This window comes from Passer montanus, unplaced genomic scaffold (genome assembly GCF_014805655.1).
Source record: "Passer montanus isolate IOZ18808 unplaced genomic scaffold, ASM1480565v1 scaffold260, whole genome shotgun sequence".
Classification (NCBI taxonomy): Eukaryota; Metazoa; Chordata; class Aves; order Passeriformes; family Passeridae; genus Passer; species Passer montanus.
In genome coordinates, this window is record NW_024367262.1 from 73,770 (window position 1) to 99,912 (window position 26,143).

The following is a 26,143-nucleotide window of genomic DNA, read 5'->3' on the forward strand; positions in this document are numbered from 1 at the left end:
TTACAATTGTCAAAAACTTACTGGCCTTTGTTTTGTTTTATTTTTTAAAAGGCTTGCATAGAAATCCAAGTATGAATTTTTTTTTTTTTTTAATGTGCTTCAGAGATCTGTGCAATCACAGGCTTCATGATAAGGTCAATAGAGGGAATCAGATGAAATACATAGTGTGCAGATTCAAAATAAAATATTTTTTCTAGTATTATGTATTTAAACTGTGGAGCCCATAGCATTTTGAGAATGTTAAAGGCTGGTTACTCAGGTTTAATAATCAGCCAAACAAAATCTAACACCCCTTTTACTCCACAAAAGTGTGAGGAAGACAACCCTATCCTTTAAACACAAAAGTGTCACCACTGATTGAATAAATGTTTGATCCATTGGTTACTGAAAACTAAGAGTACACTCCAAGGAAAGTGTGATGTCATCACTCTGTTTTCTGTTGCTCACATTTCCTGTTGCTCAGTGTCAGAAATCAGGCAATAGGAGAGAGGGATTTTGAGTGTAGCTCTGGCTTTTCTTGTAACTGGCGTGTAGATTTGTCTGGTTCAGGAAGATACCACTGAATGTGGCAGAGCATGTGTTGCACATTGCACTGGAAGCAACAGAACTGCCTTAAATAGTCAAATTAATTTTGTCTGTATTCTGCATGTGTAAATTAGTGGCATATCATTTGACTGGAATTAAGAGGAGACTAATAGTCATTCGCTTATAGTTATGAAATATATTATTTTCCGTGGCACCACTCAATTTTGAGGGGAAATCTGTACTGTTATAGAGAATTCTTTCATCAGAAATCATGTATTAAATGTGTTGGCTAGAAAATCTGGGGGGTTTCTACCTTTGTTTTTTAAAAGTTCACTTTAAATGGCAAGATATGAAGAGCCTTTGACAAATATAATCATATGGTATTTTCTGTGAGATTAAATCTATTTCCTGACTTAATTTTAATTTTCAAAGTATAGTAATTTGAATCCTAGGAGCAAATAAAAGGTTGCAAATAGTTCTCTTCATATTTTCAGAAACAACTAACCAACTGGAGGTTTGTAAAGGTGTGTTTAAGCTCCTTTTGGGGTGGTTAAACTGAAAGTTGGAAACTCCTCCTGCGGCAGATGTGTTCTTGCTGTATAACGTTTTCCCTGCATTTTCAGAAATATTACTCAATGTTTTAGCTCTGATATTGTACCTCTGTTTACTTATATGTATTAAGCTTACCAAAAATGCATGAAATTCTGTTTGCATTTGAAAGGACAAAACATTATAGTTTGTGTGCACATATATATATATATGCATATATATAATCTTGTAATCTATTTTCTTTTAACATGCTATGCCAGATCTCATCAATGATATTCTTCTTGTCTTATGGCTACCAGACTTTTTTTCCATGTCCAAAGAGGTCATCAGGACTAGCATCTTTGATATTAGAACAGAGGGTCTAAGTCTGCTCACTAGCTTCCTTGTAGGATGTTGGTGACATACATCTGGTAGCAAAGGCGTTTAATTCTCAGACTATGAGAATTACTAATTCTCAGTACTAACAATACCCTTACTGAACTGAAATATAAATTTACTGTTCAGTTGGCCTGTACCAGCTTCCCTCTGAGTTCTGAAATGTTTGAAATTTTGTATGCTTATTAAGTTAGGATGGAATTCCTAAATACTTTATCCTAATTTCGATTGATTTTTAGCTTTAGAAGCTTTTAATAATTGTAAATGCAAGCCAGCCTCAGGATATTTCAATCACTTGATTGAACCATATTATGAAAGTTTTGTACAAGTGCTCAAAAATAATTTGAAGTTTGCTATCTCATACTTCATTCAGTCTGGAAACTTCCCAGAGTGACTAATTGTTTGGTTTGTTTTCTTTTAGATGAAACAGCTCCTAAAGAAGTCAGCAGGGTAAGTGCTGCTCTCTATCCCCTCTAAAAATGCGTGGCCCACTGTTCACTTGAGATAATTTTTCTACAGAGTCTGATCAAGATTTATCTCTATTTCCTGGTTATACTGGATCTCCAGAGGAAAAAATGCTGTACAGACTGTCTAGAGAACAATTAATAAGGGAAATAAATATTAAGAACACTTGATTAGCTGTAAATAAATTGAAGGGTATTTTGCATTTAGAATTCTCCCAGTGCTATTTTCATGATGCAGTTTTAAAAAGGTACTTCATGGAAGCCAGGAAATTCATGGGACTTTGAGCATAACATCAGACTATTTAATCAGTGTAACTGCCACAAGAGATGGCAAGCATAGGAAGGGGGAAAAAATGCTCAATTTAATAACTCCATTTTGAGATGTGGCATGATACAATGAGGTAAATTCTCTAATTTAAAATATTTTGCAGTGGTCTGCATGAAATGTAATGTAAAATCCTAAAAAACCATATTCAGTAATAGACTCCCAACCCTAGCCTTACATCTGATTGGCACTGTGTCCTGCAGAATATCTGTCTGACATGATGACTAACTGTCTGTGACTGATGACTAACTACAGGGATCTGTTAGGAATGAGTGCCTTTGCTGTGAATGAGAAAAGATCAGTACAGGACAATCTGTTGCCCCCAGATGGGTCCAGACATCCTGAGGGACTCCATAAGATAGGGGAGCCCTTACAACAGGTGGAATCATAGTCCTGTTTTGATTTCCTTGAATGTCATGCATAAACTATTTGATGCTCCCAGGAGGAGCAGACATATATTAAAAATAGGGCAGGTTGAAAGACTGCAAAAACTGGATGGATGCTTTTGCACTCAGTAGAAGACCTTTGGAAAATGCTAGAATGTGGAAGGAATGGAGAACTAAGGCTGGTAGTGGAAACCTCAGTTTTGTAACCCTGTGAGCAGAGGGCTGGGATGAGGGGGAACAGAAGTTCACCTCATATGTGTCTACAAGAGATTAAATGTTGTCTAAAAATGAGTTTATTCAAGCAGACATTTTCCATATTCCTGATGTGCCATGGACTTACAGGTGTTGAGAATTCAGGTGAAAATTAGTATGCTTTAGTAATTCATTAGTTTTCAACATGGTTTTTGTTCAACCCTTAGTATGCTACTGTTATGACAGTGAATACCTTTTGTTGTAACATGGCACTATTGTTATTAGTATATCTATGTATATTATTTTGATCTCAAAATAACTGAAGATCTGCCTAAAAATCTCAGAAGCTCTAATTATGTATGTGGGAAAGTTCCTTTTAATTGTTATTAATTTAGTACATTAACATTTACCTAAACCTCTGTAAAACAGAATTACAGAATGGATCTTGAATACCACATCTGAACTAGTTAAGGCAAAGAAAACAAGTTCTGAAACCCCAATCTACCTTGCCAGTCACTCCCTGTGTCTCCTGGACTGGTGTCAGCCATCTCAGCCCATCAAAGTCATATCTACTGGCTGAGGATTTCCTAAAGATGGGTGGGCTGACACTTGAAGCCCTGGAATCAGCAGATACTTCAGATGTTCTTAAATAAACATTTTCTCCCTTATTTTTTTATCCAACAATCATTGTGCACGTGGTATGTATACTGTGCTGCACTACTATTTGGTTTAGCTTTTTTTAAAATAAAGTACTTGAAGGTACTCAGGAGTACACCATGCTACAAATTAACAGACTGGTTTGTTTGCTGTATTTTTGAATAATGCCATATATAATAATGCAGACCATTGTAATGCATCATCTTTCTTCAGCAGCAGCTAAAACAGATACCAGTTTAATTAAAATATGAACATAAATTAGAATTCAAATTAGGAAAGTTCTGTAAGTGAGTAATGTTTTTCAGACAAAAAGACATTTTCACACTGACTGAAGAATTATGAGTTTTGAAGTCATTAACTGTTACATTTTTAATTTCTGAAAACATCTGCAAAAAGCAGCTTGTATCATAGGGAAGGAAAAATTAGGGTTAGTGAAAGGAAATTTATTGCAGAATTAAATCACTGTTTGCTTTAGCAGTACCATGTTAGCTAGGAAATTAGGTAGGAATATACTGAAAAAAATCTTTAATTTTTGGAAGGAAATTTCAATATTTTCAAGGGTTTCATGTCACAGTTTCACACTGTGAAAATTTAAGAAATTTTGAAATGTAAGTTTTGAAATCCTGTTTAATAGGAACTGAATTTTGAATATTTTTAGCTTCTGAGAAGAAAATTAAAATAAAGCAGCAAAATTGGCTGTTGGCACTTCATTTCAAGTTTCTGAAAGAAGGGGAGAGGAGAAAGTAGAAGAAAACTTCTACATAATTTAAATTTTGAGAACTGTAGAATAGAAAAGACGAAAAAATGCCAAAATTTATTATTTTTAGTTCTGGTCTACTAATGGCAATTTTGTCAATACTTTGGTGTTCAGAAATTATTTGGAAAGATTTCCTGATTCCTGTAGGCAGGTTTTGGCATAAGAACAGCCCTGGTCACAAAGTATCTCATGATCATCTGTGACCAATGAACCTGTGAACTTTTTTCTGAATACTAATTTACAATGTTTATGAAATATATGTAACTGGGGACAGAATCTTATTTTTGCATGATGTATTATTGGGAACATCATTGGAAATGCTGAGTTTCTTCTGCTCATTTATTGTGCAGATGTATGTTGGCTGTTCCCATCAATCACACCACTACACAAGTGGTTTTCTGGGCAAAGGGATTTCAAAAGGAAACCAACTACTGAGCTACTTGGATGAAGAAAACTTAAGCTGAATACTTTGCTATTTTCCTGTTTAATCTGCAAAAGAAACGAAAAGAGGGAAGTGTGAACTTGAGCACTAAGTGCATATGTATTCATGCGCATCTAGACTAAAGATGTAGTTCTCTGACAACATTAGTGAAAACAGTCTGCTTTGGAGACATGTTATTCTTTTCAGTTGGCAAAAATAACCCCATTCCTTCATGTACTATAGCCAGGATTCTGTTCTACGTGCTGCTAAGTTTCCCGTGATCACTGTGTGCTCTTTTGTACCTCAGGTTCTGAAGTTTAAGTGAAAATACTCAATGTTCCTGATATGATCATGACAAAATTAGCCGTTCATTTTGCTTAATAACTTTCCATTCCATGTTTACTTGAATAATACTTCCAGTGACGCTGCCTTTGGGCAAGTACCTTTGCTTTGTAAACTCTGGCAATGCCAACAGCAATTCACTTTACAGAAGTTTACCATATAAACACTAGAAAATTATTACCTATCAAGTGACTTGCTCATTTAGAGTACTTTATTCTTGGAAACAGGAATGGTAGTTTAATCCTCTCCTTTCCCCTTTTTAGACTCATAGCTTTTTGGCAGCTGCCTTGGCACTGGCCAGCACCCAGCACAGTATGTTGCTGCAAGTCACAGAATTGGCAAGTGTGTTTTCAGTAAATAGTTGCAATAATTGCATGTATCTTCACTGTGCAACAGATAATAGAGGTTTGGGCTCTTCATGACCCATTGGCAAAGCAAGCTCATTCCTTGTAGCATCTTCTTATTAAAGATAAGATTGAAATATTTTCATGTCGTCCCAGAACTGAGAACAGATTAATTAAAAAGTTAGGGGAACCATAACAAATTTACAAATATATAAAAATATATATTTAGTCCTTAGAAGTGTTGCAAATGGCATGGCACCTATTGTCACGAGAAGACGCTTTATAAGCTGATGTCTTTAAAAAGAAAACCTTGTGAATACTGTGATAGTGATAAGCAAGAGTGGTAGGAAAATGAAGTTTATTTTTAATGTTGTACATGGTGTCTTTAGAGTGCTTGCAAGTCAAGTATTAGGAGAGAATGTCATTTTATAAAAAGCTTTTTAAAAAGAGGAGCAGTATTCAGCTATGTCAAGTTAAACTGAAGCTCATTATGCTGTTTTATTATATAATCTGGAGAGGTGATATAATTGAGATATTCATGAAGTTTTTTGAGCCTTATAGTTAATAACAGATTATATGGTTACTTCTATGTAATCATAATGTTCTTTTCTCATAAGTGAAGCCTTTGCTGTTTATGATGTATTTTTTCTATTGTGAAGCAATTTTTTTCAGTGTTGCCATTTGGTAACAGGGAAGGAGCTGATGGGAAGGTTAGAATGAACGTCAGTGAGTGGGGGCTATAGACCAAGAAGCTACTTCTAGGAAAGGTGCCCACCATCTCTCTGAGGCTTGGAAATCAGCTAGATAAAAAAGCTGGGAAATGTGTGCCTTCAAAACTAGTGAGTTCTTTCTGTGCAGAGTAAGAAAGCTGGTTTGCATCATAATAGGTCCTGTGCTGCCAAATATCATCTCGTGTTTTCCCTTGTTTGCTTTTGTCATGAAGGTGTTTGATGAGTGAAGAAAAACTTAATAAATACCTGTGTATGGTGCTGCAATGCTAAACTTTATTTAGCATGCAAGTTCTAACCCACGTCCTCTCCAGTCAAAACAAGAAGAATAGACGTCAGACAAATGCATGTAGGAGCAGTTTTCTCTGAGGCTATGTACAACCATTAAAATTAATCACCTCGGCTAAGACTGCTCCTTATAGTTGCTTGCTTTCCAGTGTCCAAATTTAAAGAAAACTGGTTATGTCAGCCATGCCCAGTTACCTCTTCTACTTTTTTTAGAGTTTCCTCTCCAAGCTCATTGTTCCTCTGAAAGCCATCTCTGTGCTGTAAGTTTGCTCACCACTTTTTTCACTCCAAGGATTTCACATCCTTTAACTCACCATTTCCACTTTGATACCAGCAGTTTGATTAGCCTTTTGTAAGGTTGGGGGGATTTGTGGTTTTAATTATTTTTTTTAAATGAAGTCCAGATCCATGTTTTTCATATGTGCAGTTTATATGTGTTTTCAGTGTTATTAGAATCATGGTTATCTATGCCCCAAAATAACAAACACCAGTTTCCATGCAAGATGGGGTCTAGCCATCAGTGCAGACAAACAATGCAAAATATTGCAGCTAGTGAAAAACAAGATCTAGAAAAGGTAGCAGTACACATAAACATACATGGCAAATATGTACACAGCCTATCTCACTACATATAAAAATCACCCAAATAAATTTTACTGTTGATTTAATTAAATAGGTTGACTTTAAAAAAAAATTTATCTTATTTCCCCCCTGCAGCCATTTCTTTCTTTATAGCCTGTGGTCATCAGAAGTGCAATAATGTTACTATAACTAAACTAAAATAATTTCTCGTATTTAAAGAAGTAGGTGACTATTGTGATACTTACAGGTCTGGCCTTCTTTGTTTCTACACTGGATGTCTGAATACTCATTGTGATAAAGTGTAGTGACATATGGAATTAATATTTTAGGTACTTTTAAACCAAAAGTCTCCTACAGGGCTGCCTTTGTCTTCAAGGGTATCTTGGGTTGAAAAGACAGGAGCTTGTGAAGGAAGGCAAAAGCTTCTTGTGAAATGGAGAAGGTAAACCCCCTCCCTCCGAATTATCACAACTTCAGAATTAAAAAAGGCTCTAGGGACTGGATTTAGTCACCCATATGTTCCTTTGTGCATTCCTTTGTGAGGAAGAAAAAAAAAGGGAAACATAGAAAAATATTCTTCAGTTTAAAAAAACTGTGTATGGGTAAATAAAGTAATAGTGCCAAAATTTTTAAAGGACATATAGTATTTCCTTAGAAAAGATACAATGAATTGAGTATTGATTATCTTTCCAGAAGATAAGTTATGAATGCAACTGGAAAATTATATAGAGCAAGTCTCTTAAATAGAGGATGGTAACTGTGCATATGGATTTTTCCTAATGCTATCCTAACCCGAAAGAAGGGAAAGCTGATCTATTTCAGAAAAATATTTTAGTTTATTTACTTCTTTTTGTGACAACAGTGGGTTTTTTTTGAGAAGTACAGAAGCATTGCTTTTGGAAAATTATTTTTATAATGCAAGTATAAATGGCACAGAGAACTTAGGTATGTAAGACCTGTCATTTTATACTTCTGGTCAAGTATAAAAATACCTAGCATGAAATGTTTTGGACTGACATCTCAATAAAATGTTAAGTTAATTCAGACCATTAAGACTTCAAACAAGTGTTACTCTTGGGGTTTTTTTTTGTTTGTTTGTTTTTTGGGTTTTTTTGTTTTTTTTTTTTTGGGTTTGGTTTTTTTTTGTTTTGTTTTTTGTTTGTTTTTTTTGGGGGGGTTTGGTTTTTTTTTTTCTTTTTGGAGGCTTTTTAAAATTAATTTTAAAATTCCTTCCCTGACGACTCCTGTTGCCAAGACTATAGTTTTATAAGAAAGAAAAGAAAACTTGTGCTGACTGGAAGTTTATGAGAAGATTTAGGTTGGTTTTGGTTCAGCGTCTGGCCTATATTCTGTAGTATGCTAATAGAGAAGAGAGGAGCTGTCAGTTTTAAAGATGACTGATGAACCTTGGGTTAAATCCAGTCCCTGCCTAAGAACATTCTTTTGTGTAAAATATTGCACAGAATTACTTGAATTCATTATCTGCAAGTTTTGATGCTGCCATTGACAGGTTAATTTAGGCGTTTTGAACAAGCTGGTTATCTAAAATACTAACTGATGTAACCAGATAGAGAATGGGTGTTTTAAACTCCTGGGTCTATGAACAATGACCTTGACCTATGTACATCCTTTATTCTTAATGATTTCACACTGTTTAAGAACTGAGATTCCTTACAAGAAGCTCTGTTTGCCCCAAAAGATCCTATTCTTCGTCCAGGAATTCCTTCTTACCTAGACAGTTGAGTTCATTTTTTCTTTCCTAATAATGTCATTTTGATCTCAAAAAGTGTGTTTGTTGTTAGTTCTTATGACGCCGTTTTTGTTGCTGTTTTGTGGTTTGTTTGTTTGTTTGTTTGTGGTTTTGGTGGGGGTATTTTTGTTAGTTTTATTTGGGTTTTTTTTTTTCTTTTTTTTTCTTTTTTTGTTTTTTTTTCTTTTTTGGCACGCTTACATGTCTTTGATTGAATATATGTCTTCAGTTTCAAATTCCTCTCCACCTGTCCACAGTGTGACCCCCTGTGACATCTCTAGAGTGCCTTGCAATTGGATACAACTGCTGTATTAATGAAGGCTTTTTGTTGCAGCAAAGGGACTTTTTCATTCCTGCAAAAGCATAAAATGCCTGTGGCACAGCTGCCCTGTGAGCATAGCATCAAAACATTGAAATAATCTTCATTTCAGTTTTGTTTTTGTGGGTTTTTTTAAATTTAGATGTTATATTGTGTACTAGAATATTGGTTTCTCCATGTGTCTGAATTGTTTAGATTGAATACTTAAAATTCATCTTATTCTACAGTGTTTCAGTATCTCCTTTAGCGTTTATGTTCCTAGCTTCCTTGTTTAGTTCTAAGGCATAAAACAATTCTTAAATTGCTTGTCATGGGTTGTTGTCTTCTATTGCACTGAAATATTCTAAATACTAAGAACCATATAAATATTTTTACATAAGTCCTGTAAAAACAACCTTATTTTATATTTATGAATTTTATTATGAATATTTATAACACAATTTCCCTTCTTAATTGTTAGTCCATTTTCATAGCTTTAAAATATACACAGCTACTAGAAATATTACTCTGGTATGATAGTGCAAAACTAGTTTTTAGTCTATTTGAATTATTTTATGTAATGTCATTGAAATTCAGAATTTTACGGTAAGTATACCAAAATACTTGTAGACACTGAATCTTGAGTAGAAGGAAATCAGCAGTGGGAAAATGAATTAAGGAAAAAGTTGATGAGTATTAATAATGTTTAAATTAGAAATTAAGAAACTCTGCTTACACATATACATATAATAATGTATATGTATAATAAATACTCCTTTTCCAGCAAGTGTGTTGAATTTTCTTCAGGAGTTGCTTTCTCAAAGTAAGTTTTGCACCAAATATGCACAAGTCTGTGTTAGCAACCACATTGGGTAGCGCTTGTACCAGAGTTTCCCGATGACTTTCTCAGTGTTTAAATACATGATTTCATAAAGACTATTAGCTTTTCAACCAAACGTAAAATGCCTAGAACCTAATTAAAAAACTCTTTCACTGTACTGTAATAAAAGGAAAACCATTTTGCAGTATGATGGAGTAAATACTTGTTGATGATTGATCTAAGAATTACTTAATTGTGCATCTGGACAAGCTGTATTCATCTGGCCAGTTGTGGGTGTGCAGATGGTCAGTACCAGATGTGTGCCACGTAACAATGGCCTGTATTACGCAGCTGCCGTGTCTTCCATGACACAGGTGTGGGCAATGGTTTGCCCTGCTTACCAAACATTTCCAAGCATATGTGGCAGAGGTGAAGTTAAAGGGAACATAGCTATTACATAATTACTATGCATATTGAACTGCTGCTTGATTAGAGGAAAAGCAGTTATTCTGCCATGGCTCATTTTGATGATGCATTCTCTTAACATATTAGCTTTAATCTTTGAGGATTTGATTTAAATCCTGACTGTGTGTCACAGGCGAAAAGATGTGTGTTCATTCCCAAGTTCTGAGAAGGCATTTTTCCACATGATATAGTGCATGTGTTCTTGATTAGCTGTTGTTGCTTGAGGGTATGTGGCTACACATACTTTTTCAGACTGGGGCTAGCACATCTGAATAGTGTAGACTCTTGTTCACCATTTTTCGGCTTTGCAGCTACTTATGGCTACAGACTGTAAGTGTAAAAGCTCCGCTTGCATGAAACTATGCTATTGTTTTCTCCTTTTGAATAATAATCATACCAGAGTAAATGTGAGACACAACAGAGGACAGGCAGTGGAAGTTTGCCAACTGCCATATGGTGCTAATATTGGCGGTGGTATTCTGTATTGTAAACTCAAGTCCTGCAGTAGTTTATGCATTTATGCAGTGTGACCTTACATTGCTGTCAAAATGTATAACCATCATATCATTTTACAGAAGGAATTATGAAGTATCAGGTTTATTACACATTGAGAATATTTGGACAGCCTAGGACTTAAATGTTCTAATATGTCCATGTGGAGCAATAGATTGATTAAGAAGAGGCCATGGCAAAGATTGTATATTCTCAGGAACCATTTTAAAGTCAAGATTAAGATCTGCTGAATTTAAAGAAACTGTGAATTTATATTATCCAGCAAACACTTTTATTTTTTTTGTTTGTGTAGCTTCTTTAGTTTTTTTGACATGAAGCATCAAAATATATCCTAAATATATATCTTTACATGCTCTGTATTCCTGACATAGTGTGTTGTATGCATGAAAATAAGAGAGGGAATAAAAGTCATATAATGAAATATATGTATGTGCTTAATCCATCAGTAAGTGTCACAGGTAGAGGTTTACCCACATTTACAGGCAGAGAAGGTTCAGGGAGACATTGAGCAGTTACACATATGCACATAAACATTGGCGTGGTAGTGGGCTGGACTGTGATGCTCTGAACATTTGTGGTATTTTCCACTGTAGTTAGTCTGATCTATATTAAACTTGGCTCTGAAGTATGAATGAGCAGAAGAGTAAGCCTTACTCTTTCAAGCAACATTAATTTGTCTAAATATCGCCAGCTTAATTTTTAGTTTAAGCAATGTAATTTGCTGCATCATGGAGTTCAGTAAGTAATTTACCAGATTACTTTTTTCAGTTTTTACATTACCAGTTTTGGGCAGGGTAATGAATCTTTACTTAGTGCCAAGTATTGCTTCCTGTGAAATGATTGTTTGTGATGCTGTCATGCTACATATACACATTTAGTGCTGTTTTTAACAGCCCTTCATAACCTGGGAAATGGATAAACAAATGCAGCTGGGCCCCTGAAGGGAGGTTGCATCTCCTTTCCTGTGTGATTTTAACCATACCATGCTGTTCCATCATACCAGCAATCAGCACCCCATGGCTCCCATCTAAATATCCTAACTGATTTGTAATCTGCCAACAGATTTGATTTGTGTCTCCCATCATCAGTTGAAACAAATGCCTATGAAGCCACAGTGGCTAGCATGATTTTGACTTGTGATTTTTGTCCTTCACTTGGTTGATGTTAATTGCTTCTGTATTTGAAAGGCAGAGCTTCCTGAGCTACCACCACCTGAAACTTCTGGTGCTTGGCACAGTTTTGTCATTTGGCACATGAATCTGACGTGGAAGATGCTAGCTAAGGCAGTTGCTTGCTTCCTTTCCTGCTGAGCTAGGAGCTTAAAAGGAAGGAGTTGAATTCCACTGTGGATGTAACAGTCTGGTCAGAGAGAGAGAAAGCTAGATAAGCTTTCCCATGAATTGGTCTGAGGGAGCTGGAGAGAAAGAATTGTAAATAATCCGCAGGTCTTTTATGATAAGCTGTTTTGCCCATAAAGTTGTTTACAGATGGGTGATTTCTTAATTAAGCAATGGTGATGGTGTTTTGATTGAAGGACCAATCAGGTCCATCTGTAGTGAACTAGAGTATAAAAAGGAATGGGTTTCCTAACAAAGTGAATTAGCCTTCTGATTTTGGAGTCCGTGTCATCTTTGACTCAACGGTGATAGTGTGCTTACTTGATAATTATTATCTCTCTCATTTTCTTTAGAAATTATCCATGACCCTGGCTCAGTTTAGGTGATTATTAATTGTTCAGTGATGTTCTCAATGTGCTTTGAACAAAAGTCTAATGAACAGAGGGTGGAGTGCTGTGCCTCTTGCTTAGCAGTGTTCTTGCTCTTCAGGCAGCTGGATTAGGACAGCTCTACTTGGCTTATACTGAAATCTTAACATATTATTTTTAATGAATTTGTATGTTTGTAATCTGCAAAATGCATCTCAGTTATTCTAAAATATTCTTCTCATCTTTGCTTCCATAGTACCAGGATACGAATATGCAAGGTGTAGTGTATGAATTAAACAGCTACATAGAGCAGCGCCTGGATACAGGAGGAGATAACCAACTGCTTCTGTATGAACTGAGCAGCATCATTAAAATAGGTAAGAAGGAGATTTGAATGTCTCTGAGCTGTAACTCAGCATCAGTGCACAGCACATTTCTTACGTGGTTTAATTAATAAAGACAGGTGCTTAGGGGTAACAGTGTTCCCACTGAATATTCTCTCAGTGTGAACTTACTTCACCTTCTGTCCCTCAGTGAATCCCTAGCTGCCCTTAAGTGAATTTCATCTTTGGAGAGAGTTGCATGTTAAATGAACCAAAGAATCAATCTTCTGGTTATGATGGTGTTGCAATTTCAGTAAAATGTCACTGGAAGAAGGTATTTGTGTGATCTCAAACTCAGTTGTTTAGCTATTTTTTTCTAAGTACCTTTTGTGGTAAAAAATACTGCATATGATAAAAAGTTAAAAATTAAAGACAAACAAAACACTCTCAATAACAATATAAGTGTAATTTGGCTTCTTTTTAGCCCAAGTGAATGTACTCAGACTTCAACAGGAAGTGTCACGGTAGATTTCAGTCAGCTCTTTAGAAAGGTCTTACTGTCCCAGCTACTTCATAATTTTGTAATGATGAGTAATCGTTCTGGTTTATATAGATGATGTTTTAAAGTAACCTTTTCTCTGCAAAATCTGCTGATTTTGCTTAGGCTATTATTTGGATATTAATGTCCAACTCACAGCAAATCAATTTTGTTAATAAACAGCAAGTGAGACTGGACCATACAGAGTGCTTGTGTATTACATTTTTTTTTCTTTTGTATAGCGGAAGGGAGGTTTTTTATATATTATTTCCATTACAGAACCATTTGCTTTGTAGGACAATATACGTAGATACTACAGCTGAAGGATTTAAAATCAGAATGCAAATTACTGTGCCCTCAACTCTTAATAATCCTGCACTGTTGACAATGAGCAAGTAACTATACAGTGGAACTTTTTTCCTTTTGTCAAAGAAATTAAGAAAGCCATTTGATTTGATTGCACACAAGTAAAATTTCTTCCCCTGAAATGTACTAAAAAGATTTTTTACTTCATTAATAAAACAACAGTTACCAGATATGTCTTTTTACTCTCTTTTTAGAATGTTTATTAACTTTTGGAAAGCCACATGATCCAAGCCTGTTGTGTAAAGCAGGGCGAAAAACATTTTCTCTTATATGCTGTTCTGATTTTGAGGATAAGTTATGATTGTTGGTTGACTCTAAGCTTTTGAGAGTTTAAGGAACTTAACTTTACCCTGTTTCATACAACACTCTGAACCTGGCAGAAATCTATAAAGCATAAACTTTCTGGTGAGTGTCACTATTTTTAATATGGGCTAAGCGCAGAAAATAGAAGCAGTTTGTTTGGAAACGCATTTTTATAGCAGTATTTGTAACTCCTCATTTTCCCATGATTTTCTCTCTTAAGGCAAGGACAAATATAGCTTAATATTTACAATTGGCATTTATTTTACTCATAGAAATTGTAGTGGTATCTGACAGATTATATTGTAAATGCACTTTTTTGTGTTACTTCTATTGTATGGCTTAATTTGCTTTTACAGATATTAGGCCTTGGAGTATAGGTATATGAAGAAGTTGTTTCTAATTATCTTTTAAAATGCTGTAAATGGCAATGAAGAAAGCAAGAACCTCTAACTTTATAGACTCTTGGAAGTTTTAGGGGATACAGCAGAAGACCTTAACCTTTTGAATGGTAGATGTTTGTCCTAAGTGGAATTGAATCTGTAGTTTCACCTCAAAGATATTGTACACATTTGATTTATCCCTGTGAGTACAATTATTTCTTTTGTTATTGCTTTGACAGCTACAAAAGCTGATGGATTTGCACTATATTTCCTGGGAGAATGCAATAATGTAAGTATACTGGATTAAAATGCTGTTTTTCTGTATAATCACAAGTATGTTTTCTATTATGATAATGGTGGTAATGAAAAAAATAATCTCTGCATTTAAATCCTTGGTCTTTTGGGGTTTTTTAAGGTTTGGCAGTCATGCTATTGTTTCTCTGCCTCGGGAAGCTAAGCTTGTGATTTAACCCTATTATTAATTGTCTTCAAGAAACAGAGGTCTTAACTCGAATTTAATGTCTGCATAGCCTTTTCTTTGCATCTAGTTATCTCCATGGTTTTTTTAAATGTTAATTGTCAGCTGCAACTTGATAGTGAGGTAATGTAGATTTTAGATGTAGATTCTGGTTGGCATAAAATAAATTCTACATTTAAAATTTAGTTTCTGATGTAATAATTCAAACGACAGTGAGTCCAGTATTTGTTCTTTTGTTATTTGAATGTTAGAATACCTTGCAGCTTTTTCTATCTGGTTTAATTTTTACACTTTGCATGATACAAGACTTTGGCTATTAGAAGAAAATGCAGTCTAGTACTTCAGTCAATTCCCTCAAATTAAAAATCAGAATTTATCAAAAATTCTATGTCTTTTATTGGTTCAAGAAACAAGCAGTGACTAGAGACAAAAATATTTTTTCTCATTGTTTTTTTCCTTACTTTACACAGCCAGTTTTAATAGCTTATTCTTGTATAGTCCATTAGCCAATATCCTTTGCTTTTTGTGCAATATTTGAATTCGGAAGAAATGGTAAAAATTATATTTTTGGAGGAGTGGAAACTGAATTGAAGATGTACAAACCTGCAAGTTGTTTGATGTGGAAGAAGGCCCATACAGAAATTTGCTATAAGAAATGGAAATGAGGTTTTGCATTTTTTGTGATATGGCTGTTTAATATAATAAAGATAAGACACTTTTTTATTAAAATCTTTTTTCTTTCAATGGCTTCTGTTAAGCATATATTTTTAAATAACTCTTTCACCAAGATGTATAATATAAGAACGTGCTGTTCATCATTTGTGAATGCCATCTTTGGTTCTCATTAGTAGATGACATTCATTGTCATGGGTAGGGAGTGATGCAAGCAGTCACTGAAAATCTCCCTCCTGCTGCCAGAGGCAGGAACCTGCAGGAAGTTCAGCCTCCATCTCAAATGCACAGTGCTGGACAGCTTTGGTGGCAGTGACTGCCTGCCAGCTGAGCATGCTCATCTCTAAATGTTTTGTAAAAGATTACAGTAAAATTAACTTTACTGCTTGAGACAAGGAGAATTCTTGCTATGGTTTTCCCTATTATATTAGTGTGACATAATATGAGACTACTCAGAGCTTTTTGATGCCCTGAGGGCCTAGGTACTATATGACCTTCAGCTTTTTATTTTCTTTTTTTTTTTTTAAATAACATATTGGACAGATAAACCTATTTGCTTCACAGTATTCTAGTACAACTTTTTCCTGAAAAAAAGCTCCAACCACTAAAAACTCACATTGACTTTATTAACCACTGCTGTGTAGCTCCCTCACCTACAATGGAATATTCTTCAGTTATTATAGGGACTGATCCCAAGTCCTCTGAAGTTAGTGTGAGATTTTCCATTCACTTTAGTGGGCTTTGAGCCAAACTCATATTTGTAGTCTTGTAACTCAATGGTAATGCATTAGACTATTTCTTATAATAAATTGTCATTGTAAATTAATTTGGATAGCCCTTGTCTCTTCAATATTTAATTTAAAGGATGTATCCAAGTGAGATTAGCCATTGTCCAGCAAGTACTGGCAATGTCATTTCATTTGTTTTTTATTAAATGTCTTTTTTTAATGGGAACAAAAAGATTTTGTATAGCAAAAGCAGGAATGAGCTTAATTTCTTTAAGCTGAAATTAAAAAAAAAAAAAACAAAACCTTTTGGTTAGCCTGGATGAAGTACTTGCTGAGTATGTATGGCCATGTGTTGAAGAACAGTCTCTGCTTTTTGGTGGTTTAATATTTTGGTGCTAGATATGTGACTTGAATTTTGCAAATTTGGCAAAATCCTTCCCCTCCCCCCACTGCCACCCCCTGACTCTCTCCCCCCAATTAGCATCAGGCTTTTTGTTAGCTTAGAAGATATCTGTTTGTTATCCAGCTAGGAGTGTCTGTGTGTGTGTACATCTTTTTGAGAATCAAGTTTTAGGACGGGAGTGTGTAAAAATGGAGGAAGCCTCTTAGCAAGTAGATAACTGCTTTCAAATGGTTTTCTAATATTTAGTGATGACTATATTCTCTAAGGGAATTTGCGACCAAATCTGAAGCACAAGCACTAACTCTACTTCATTTCAATTCCTGCTTTAAATGTGTATAGGTATACTTTTGCTTGTTTAAATTAATCCAGATTTGAGAATTTTGGTTTTTATTAATTTAATCAAAGGAGCATGTTTGCAAGGTGAGATATCCTTAGCTATCTTTAGCCTGGATTAAGTAGTGAGTTTCTAATTAGGATATAAGATAATCTTCATTTTACAAAAATGCTTAGTTTTTTTCAAAATGAAAACTAGTAAATTATTACTACATACTTTCTGCTATTATTTCTTAATATTAAGAAAATTGCCATATCATTGCAAATTGCTTTTTAATGTATTATTAAGAGTGCATAATAAATCATTCTTTGATGCTGTATTTAATATATGCAGAATTTTCTGAACATTAAAATTACATTAGAACTGAAAGAAAATTCATCTAGTTTGAGGAAAAGCTCCAGATTAGCCAGTCCCTTTCTTTTTGCAAAACATAGATTATACACCTGCCTTTAAAGGTGGACAATACTTTAGAAAAAATCCTTTGACATTTAATGGCACAAAAGTAAGTTTGTAAAAATATCTGTCCATATAAAAATTTCTTTACAGCCTAATTTTCTTTCTCTCTATTGAAGTTTACATACTGTATTAGAGTTGGAAAATAGCATAGGGACTAAGGAACTTCTGGCTGACAGTTCAGGTTAAATGCCTTCAGGATATTTACTTGAGTGAATTTACTTGAAATAGAAGATGCCACATCAATTGCAGATCCCAGTGCATTTCTTTATGCAAGTATTACTTAGAATTGCTGCCAGAATGGTTCCAGTGTGGATAGTTCAGTTATTTTAGCATTCTTCTGGGTGTTCAAATTGCTTGGAAGCACTACCATGCAGTGCAGTCCTAATTGAGAGCGTTCTGATGGTGATTCAACTTTTCAAACAATTGCCCTCTAGCAGGTAAGCACTCCTTGCATGCCCAGCTCCTTCCTTTCCCATGAAGTCGTCCAGTGTTTCAGAATCTGGTTCTGCCTGTGCTACGTATAGGCTAGAATGAATTGCAAAGTACCTGTGCTATAAACAGCAGAGCTTCTTCATCAGGATCATAATCTGAACAGACTTAGGCCAATACTGCCTCTGGTTTTTGAACTTTCTTCATATCTAAGGGATTATCTTTGTCCATGGGTTAGTGTAGTTATGCAAATAGAGTTTTTTTTTCTTAAGGTACATAGCAGTCGTTTTACAAATACTATATACTGGAGAGCAGAAACACTTCCAAATCAAACTGGAATGTTTCACAACTCTCCAGCAAAGGACTTGACTTTATTTTAATTTTTATTTCTTATGGGGATGAATGTACAGTTTATAATTCTCCTGTTATGATCTTAATTATCATTTTTAAACATGATGTAAAGGATTTACTGAAATCCTCATATTGGATACTGTGTGTGTAAATCAATTGCCTAAATATCATGCTAGCTAGGCATTTAAGTCCATAGGCTGACATCTTTACAAGGCACTATTTCTAAAACACTAATCACAGTTACAGACTTCCTAATGTATTACTATATTAATCAATTCTTCAGATACTTCTTTATAGTTCTTACTTGTATGAGTAATTTGCCTCGTGATTACACCATGATTCCGACATAAAGATGTATGAGTTCGTGTTTAACGAGCATATACTTAAAGCAGCTTTTACTTGGTCTTGTGTTCCTTAATTCCTGAAACTGCAAATTGTGTTAACAAACAGATTATCCTCACTTCAGACAGAAGTTTCCAATAGCTTTTTTGTAAGAAATAATTATGTGAGGCCACAAATATATGCACATACTCTGTGCTTCAGGGTGTATTTTATTAAGCCATTTTTGAATTTCTGGTCATGCAAAAGTTGTTGCTGCTTGATGTGTATGCAGTGCCACCTGGTGAGTTTATGGGGTGGGTGATTTGAATTATTAAGAACCCAGTAAAAAACATGTACTACTTGCTAACTGCCTCCAGTTTTTGAATGCATAGGCATCTTCTCTGAAATCTGAGTCTTTTAGATGTGTTTCCAGTTGAAATCCTTCTAATTGCAAGTCAATTCAGGAAATTTTGGTCCTTGAATCAATTTTAAGACAATGTTTTTTTGGTTTTTTGGGTTTTGGGTTTTTTTTAAATTTAAAGTGGAAGAAATCTGTTGCTTTCTTATTTGCCAGTGAATAGTGATACTCAATGGAGACTGAAAGCTCTTGTTTAGTTACAGTATTTGAGTTTAAATTTGAGTTAATAAATTATCAAGCTGAAAGAAATAAATAACTGTCAAAATGTATTTTAGGGAAATTTTGGTCTTGTTTAATTTAATATTCGGGTAAATGGACTTGTGGAATGTGTTCACAATTAATATAGTATCATAGAATATCCTGAGTTGGAAGGGACCCACCACGATCATTGAAATCCAGTTCCTGGCCTGCATAGGACACCCCAAGAATTGCCTTGTGCCTGAGAGCATTGTCCAAACACTTCTTGAATTCTGTCAGGCCGGTACTGTGACCACTGCCTTGGGGAGCTTTTCCAGTGCCCAGCGATCCTCTGGATAAAGAATCTTTTCCTAATAGCCAACCTAAACCTCCCCTGACACAACTTCAGGCCATTCCCTAGGGTGCTGTCACTGGTCACCAGAGAGACGAGATCAGTGCCTGCCCCTCCTCTTGCCCTCACAAGAAAGCTGTAACTGCAGTGAGCTCTCCCCTCAGTCTCCTCCTCCAGGCTGAACAGACAAAGTGCCCTTAGCTGCTCCTTATACAGCTGCTCCTCAAGGCCCTTCATCATCCTTGTGCCCTTCCTTTGGATTGCCACTTTCAGATTTAGATCTCTTTTACCCTGTGTCATCAAAAACTGCCCCCAGCACTCGAGGTGAGGCTGCCCCAGTGTGGAGCAGAGCAAGACAATCCCCTCCCTTGCCCAGCTGGTGATACTGTGCCTGTACCCAGGCCAGGGTTGGCCCTCCTGACTGCCAGGTCACTGCTGAGTCATGTTCAACTTGGCATCAACCAGGACCCCCAGGTTCTTTTCCTCAGCACTACTCTCCAGATTCCCATTCCCCAGTCTGTGCATACATCATCATGTTCTATAGGTAGAATGCAGGAATTGCTAGAAAACTAGACAGAGTCCAGTTTGTGTTTCACTATGAGAAAGGGAGGTTGTTTTGCATAAATCTGCAAAGATTTATCTAGGTGTCTGGTTTTGCTTAATATAGGTGAAGAAAGAATTTAAGACTGTAGTTATGCTTGTCGGAACAGATTAGATTTCAAAATCACAGAATCACAAGGTTGGAAGAGACCTTCAAGATAATGTCCAACCCATTCCCTAACACCTCAGCTCAACCAAGTGCCACATCCAGTCTTTTTTTAAACACATGCAGGGATGGTGACTCCACCACTTCCCTGGGCAGACCATTCCAGTACTTAATCACCCTTGGTATGAAAACCTTTTTCCTAATATCTAACCTATATTTCCCTTGATGCAGCTTGAGACTGTGACCTCTTGTTCTGTCAGTTGCTGACTGGAGGACTGGAGCATGAGACCAACCCCCATCTGACTACAACTACCCTTCAGGAAGTTGTAGAGAGTGATAAGGTCACCTCTGAGTGTCCTTTTTTTTTTTTTTTTTTTCCAGGCTAAACAAGCCCAGCTCCCTCAGCCACTCCTCATAGGGCTTGTGTTCCAAGCCCCTCACCAGCCTCTGCTGGACACACTCAAGCGTTCTCAACATCCTTCCTAAACTGAGGGGCCCAGAACTGGGCACAGTACTCAAGGTGTGACCTCACCAGTGCCAAGTACAGGGGAGAATGACCTCCCTACTCCTGCTGGCCACACTATTCCTAGTACAGGCCAGGATTTTCTTGGCCACCAGGGCACAATGCTGGCTTATGTTCGGCCAGCTGTCCACCAGTACCTCCAGGTCCCCTTCTGCCTGGGCACTGTCCAGCCACACCATCCCTAGCCTATAACGCTGCAGGGGGTTATTGTGGCCAAAATGCAGGACTCGGGACTTGGGCTTATTAAACTTCATCCTGTTAGACTCTGCCCATCTATCCAACCATTCCAGGTCTCTCTGCAGAGCCATCCTACCTTCAACAGATCGACACATGCTCCCAGCTTAGTGTTGTCTGCAAATTTACTAATGAAAGATTCAATACCATCATCCATGTCATCAATAAAACTATTGAACAGAACTGGCGCCAGCACAGACCCCTGAGGGACACCATTGGTGACTGGCTGCCAGCTGGATGCAGCACTGTTCACCACCACTTTCTGTGCCCAGCCATCCAGCCATTTCCTAACCCAGCAAAGAGTGCTCTTGTCCAAGCCATGGGCTGCCAGCTTTTCCAGGAGTGTGCTGTGAGAGACAGTGTCAAAGGTCTTGCTGAAGTCCAAACAGACAACATCCACAGCCTTTCCTGCATCCACCAGGCAGGTCACCTGGTCATAAAAGGAGATCAGGTTGGTCAAATATGACCCTACCCCGCCTAAACCCATGCTGACTGGGTCTGATACTCTGGCCATCCTCTAGATGCTGCATGATGACACTCAGTCTAAATTGCTCCATTATCTTGCCTGGTACTGAGGTCAGGCTGATTGATCTATAATTATTAGGATCCTCCTTCCCACCCTTTTTGTGCATGGGTGTCACATTGGCCAGCTTCCAGTCATCTGGAACCTCGCCAGTTACCCAAGACTGTTGGTAAATGATGGAGAGTGGCTTTGCAAGCTCATCTGCCAGCTGTCTCATCACCCTGGGATGGATCCCATCTTGTCCCATGGATTTATGAATATCCAAGCATCTCAGAAGTTCTCTGACTGCCTCTTCTTGAATAATGGAGGGACCATTCTGTTCCCTGGCACCATCAACCAACCCAATAGGACAGTTGTCCTGGGGACAAGCTGTCTTCCTACTAAAGACTGAGACAAAGAAGGCATTAAGCACTTCTGCCTTCTCCTCATCTGCAGTTACTAAGTTCCCTCCCTCATCCAGTAAAGAACAAAGGTTGGTGTTACCCTTCCTTTTACCACTAATATATTTGTAAAAACATTTTTTATTATCCTTTACAGAAGTTGCCATTTTAAGTTCAAACTGAGCTTTGGCCTCCCTAATTTTTTTCCTACATGCTCTAGCAGTCCTCTTAAATATTTCCTGAGAGACCTGACTCTCCTTCAAAAGATGATACATATGCCTTTTATTCTTAAGTTCCTTCAAAACCTCCTTGCCCATCCAAGCTGGGCATTTACCTCGTCGGCTCATCTTTTGGCACACAGGGACAGTCTGTTCCTGTGCCCTTTTAAGATCTCTGTTTTGAAGCTCACCCACCTTTCCTGAATTCCTTTGTTTTTTAAGGGCTGCTTCCCAAGGAACTCTGAATAAGTCTCCTAAGTAGGCTAAAGTCTGCCCTCTGGAAGTCCAATGTAAGAGTCTTATTTGTGTTCCTCCTCATTCCACCAAATATCAACAACTCTGCAATTTCATGATCACTTTGCCTCAAGCAGCCTCCAACCACTACATCTCCCACCAGCCCATCTCTATTTGGAAACAGCAGTCTAACATAGTCCCTCCCCTAGTAGGCTCACCCACCAGCTGGAACAAAAAGTTGTCCTCCATACACTTTAAAAATTTCCTGGATTGCCTCTTTTCTGCTGTATTAAGTTCCCAGCAGATGTCTGGTAGGTTAAAGTCACTGACAAGAACAAGGGCTGATGATCCTGAAACAGTATCTAGCTGCTTGTAGAATAAGTTGTCCACCTCTTCCTCCTGGCTGGGTGGACCATAACAGACTCCCAGTAGGATATCAGCCTTGTCGGCCTTCCCCTTAATTCTTACCCAAAGGCATTCAACTCCATCTTCATAAGTTTTAATACCTATGGCATCAAAAGCCTCCTTCATATAAAAGGCTAGCCCTCCACCTATTCTTTTCTGTCTCTTCTGAAGAGCTTGTAGCCATCCAGTGCAGTGCTCCAACTATGTGAGTCATCCTATCATGTTTCTGTGGCGGCAACTACATCATAGTTCTGCTGTTGCACCATGGCCTCTAGCTCTTCCTGTTTGTTACCCATGCTGTGTGCATTGGTATACATGCACCTTGGCTGGGCTGCTGATTTCTCTCCTAACTCAGGCCTTGGGCCTGCTTCCAGACAGCCCAGATGCAACCCCTTCCCCCTTTAGACCTAGTTTAAGCCCTCTCAAAAAGGTCTGCCAGTTCATGAGCTAAAAACCTTCTGCCCTTAACAGAGAGATGTATCCCATCTGGTTCCAGTAGAGCAGGTGCTGTAAAAGTTGCTCCATGATCAAAGAATCAAAACTTTTGCTGATGACACCAACCCTTGAGCCACTTGTTAAATGATGTGAGTTCTCCTATTTCTTTCATCATTTTTCTCTGCCACCAAAGGGACTGAGCAGAACACTGCCTGTGCCACTGTCCTATCGACCGCTTGACCCAGTGCCCTAAAGTCCCTTTTAATCACCTTGACACTCCTCTTTCTAATCTCATCACTGAGAGCCTGGTGTATCAGCAGTGAGTAATAATCAGAGGACTGAATCAGCCCAGGAAGTCTCTCAGTGATATTTCGTCACCTGGCCCCAGAGAAGGAGCAGACCTCCCTGTGGGATGGGTCTGTTCCCCTCAGAAAGGAATCACCCACAACGATTACCCTTCTTTTCTTCTTGATGTTAGAGATGGTGATCCGTTATGACTCATCTTACAGATGAGTCATAATTGGGAGACTCACTGGGTGGGCAGATAATTTTCTTCTACATCATGTGGCTGGCTCTCTAGATCCAGTGCTTCATACCTCCCTATTCTGAAATGGCATCTGGCTAGGGGATGGGGGTCGGGAGGAATTTTTATTATTACCTGCCCAAGCAGAGACCCATTTCCACTCCCCTTCATCTACCAGGTGCCCTTCTATTGCCTGAGAGTGAGAGGCATAGAGTCCTCTGACTCTTGGTGGGCGTCCCTTAAAGAGGTAAGGGCTGAACTCCACCAGTCTATTTCTCTTTCACTTTCCCTGATACTCCTTAATCATTCAACTTCCTTCCTAAGCTCAGCTACCAGTGAAAGGAGGTCATTCACCTGCTCACACCATAGGCAGGCCTCCTCCATAACACCCCCTGAAACCACGGATAAGCTGAAACACTCCAGGCAGGAATGGGTCTGCACAGACACATCCTTTTTGGAGGGCTCCACTTGGTCACATACAGTTGTACCAGCCACAGTTTTCAACTGTGCTAAAACCTTTACTAGCAGAAAACCTGAAATCAAGCAGCCAAACAGAAACACCTAAACAACACACAGCACACCTTAACAGCAAGAAGACCTGCAACCCTGCCTGTTTGCCCTGCCTTCGCAAACTGCTGTGCAAACTGCCATAACCACACCCCTGTTTGCCTGCTCCTGTTTGCTGTGCTTCAGGTCATCATGCTCCCCAGAGGCCTCTTATAATTAGTCACTCAGGAACAAAGGAAGCTCCACCTCCCATTCTTGAATGGCTTTCTGAATGGCCTCTGGAACATGATCAGAAGAAACCAGACAATGATTCAGCTAAGAAAAGTGCCCAGCTTTCCACATATTGCCTCTCTCTGTGTAGGGCAGTTGATGACTCTGAGAAAGAGTCAAGGGTTTTCATTGAATTTGAAGGTAAAAATGAGTCTGCAATAATTATTGCCCTATCAAAAAATACTCTTATTATGTACCACAAAAAGAACTCTAGTCCTAGTGTAAAGTATTTTTCCTTTTTCTCTCTCTACTGGTAAAGCCCCAGATGAAATAAAACATTATGTAAACACAGCACTTTAAGGAAAAAAATAGAATAGGAGGAGCTGAAGTGAGTTCAGAAGAGACCAGAGAGAATGGTCAGGGAAAAAAAGAAGTGGTTTTGCTTAGTCTAAAGAAAAGAAAGTTGAGGGGTGAAGATATGCCTGGATAAGGCAGAGAGGAAAGGAATAATCTGTAATACCTATGGTGTGTAGGGCAAGAAGCAGTGTGCTTGATTTGGCATTGGGAAACCTTCCTCGGTTGTGCCTGTAAAGCATGACAGTTTGTTGCTTGTGCAAGCTCAGGGATCCTCATCGCTGGAGGAGTGTTTGGGACCTGTTTGGACAAATGTCTTTGAGAAAAATGCTTAGCTGACATGCCTTAAAATGGAAGAGATGGTAGGGAGGCATGTCAGCTTGGTTTTCTGTGTCAATGAACTTCTATAACTCTAGTGGTATTTTTCTCGTGTAAACCAACTGGAAAGTTTCCAGGAGTTAAGTGCAGTTAAAAATTGATACTATTCAGAAGGGTGAACACATAACACCCCCACCAAAAAAAAAAAAAGAAAAACAAAACAAACCCAACTGTTAGTCATTCTACAGTAAGCATAAGCGCACCATCTTCATTTCACAAGTACCCAACATTTGTGCATACTACGTGGCTTAAAATTGCAAGTCTCCTTTAATACACTGTGATATATTGCAAGGGAAACAAGTTTTTTACAAACGATGGTGGTAGTTACTGGTGTTTTCTTTTTCTTTAATCCCTGTGTGCCTCATACATTGAGACTGCTGCACTTGTGCTTAAACCCAGGACATAATTACCTAAGCTCTTTAAGATTTTAGCATGGTAGTATTGGGCTACTACTTCAACTATGCCAGATAAGAAATGCCGGGGGTTTGGCTGTGAATAATTTCCAAATCAATTATGTTGTTTGTTTTTCTTGGTCATCTTTGCCTATTATGATGTGCTTTATTCTTGCTAAAAATCCAGGCCTTAGGGCACAGCCTTTGTAAATGTCTGCAGATAATTTTATCATTCAGTTGTGTGGTCTTACATTTAAGTTGTCCTTTATCAAGGATACAAAGGTATTGCTGTTATTGAACAGAAACAGATGTGAACACCAGAGGCCATTAAACTCACTTAATATCAGCTTGATCAATTTCCATTTTCTCTTTAGTTTTTTCTTTCTCTCAAGCATCAAATCACATACTAATGCTTTGGTATGAAGGCTTTCATTTAATGTCTGTTGACTTTTAAATGATTTCCCACGAAGCATTTTTAGGACCAGTTTTATCAGCAGATTGTGCTGTGGAAGAAACTAGATCAAGGGCCAGTCACCTGTAACATCTAAATAGTTTGTTAGCAGAATGCTTATCACATGTGTGACAAGCACTTATCCTTCATTTTAA

The 26,143-nt window shown here is 37.5% G+C and overlaps 1 protein-coding gene across 5 annotated transcripts in view; it reads left to right on the forward strand.

Moving 5' to 3' along the window:
- Positions 1-26,143, forward strand: part of PDE10A (phosphodiesterase 10A) — a 143,765-nt gene that overhangs the window by 70,411 nt on the left and 47,211 nt on the right. For all 5 annotated transcript variants that reach the window (XM_039712281.1, XM_039712283.1, XM_039712280.1 and 2 more), the window contains 3 exons: positions 1,871-1,899; positions 12,743-12,863; positions 14,636-14,685. In XM_039712281.1, coding sequence (XP_039568215.1) covers positions 12,758-12,863; positions 14,636-14,685 — 156 coding nt within the window. In that variant the 5' untranslated portion in view covers positions 1,871-1,899; positions 12,743-12,757. The remainder of the gene's footprint in view (positions 1-1,870; positions 1,900-12,742; positions 12,864-14,635; positions 14,686-26,143) is intronic.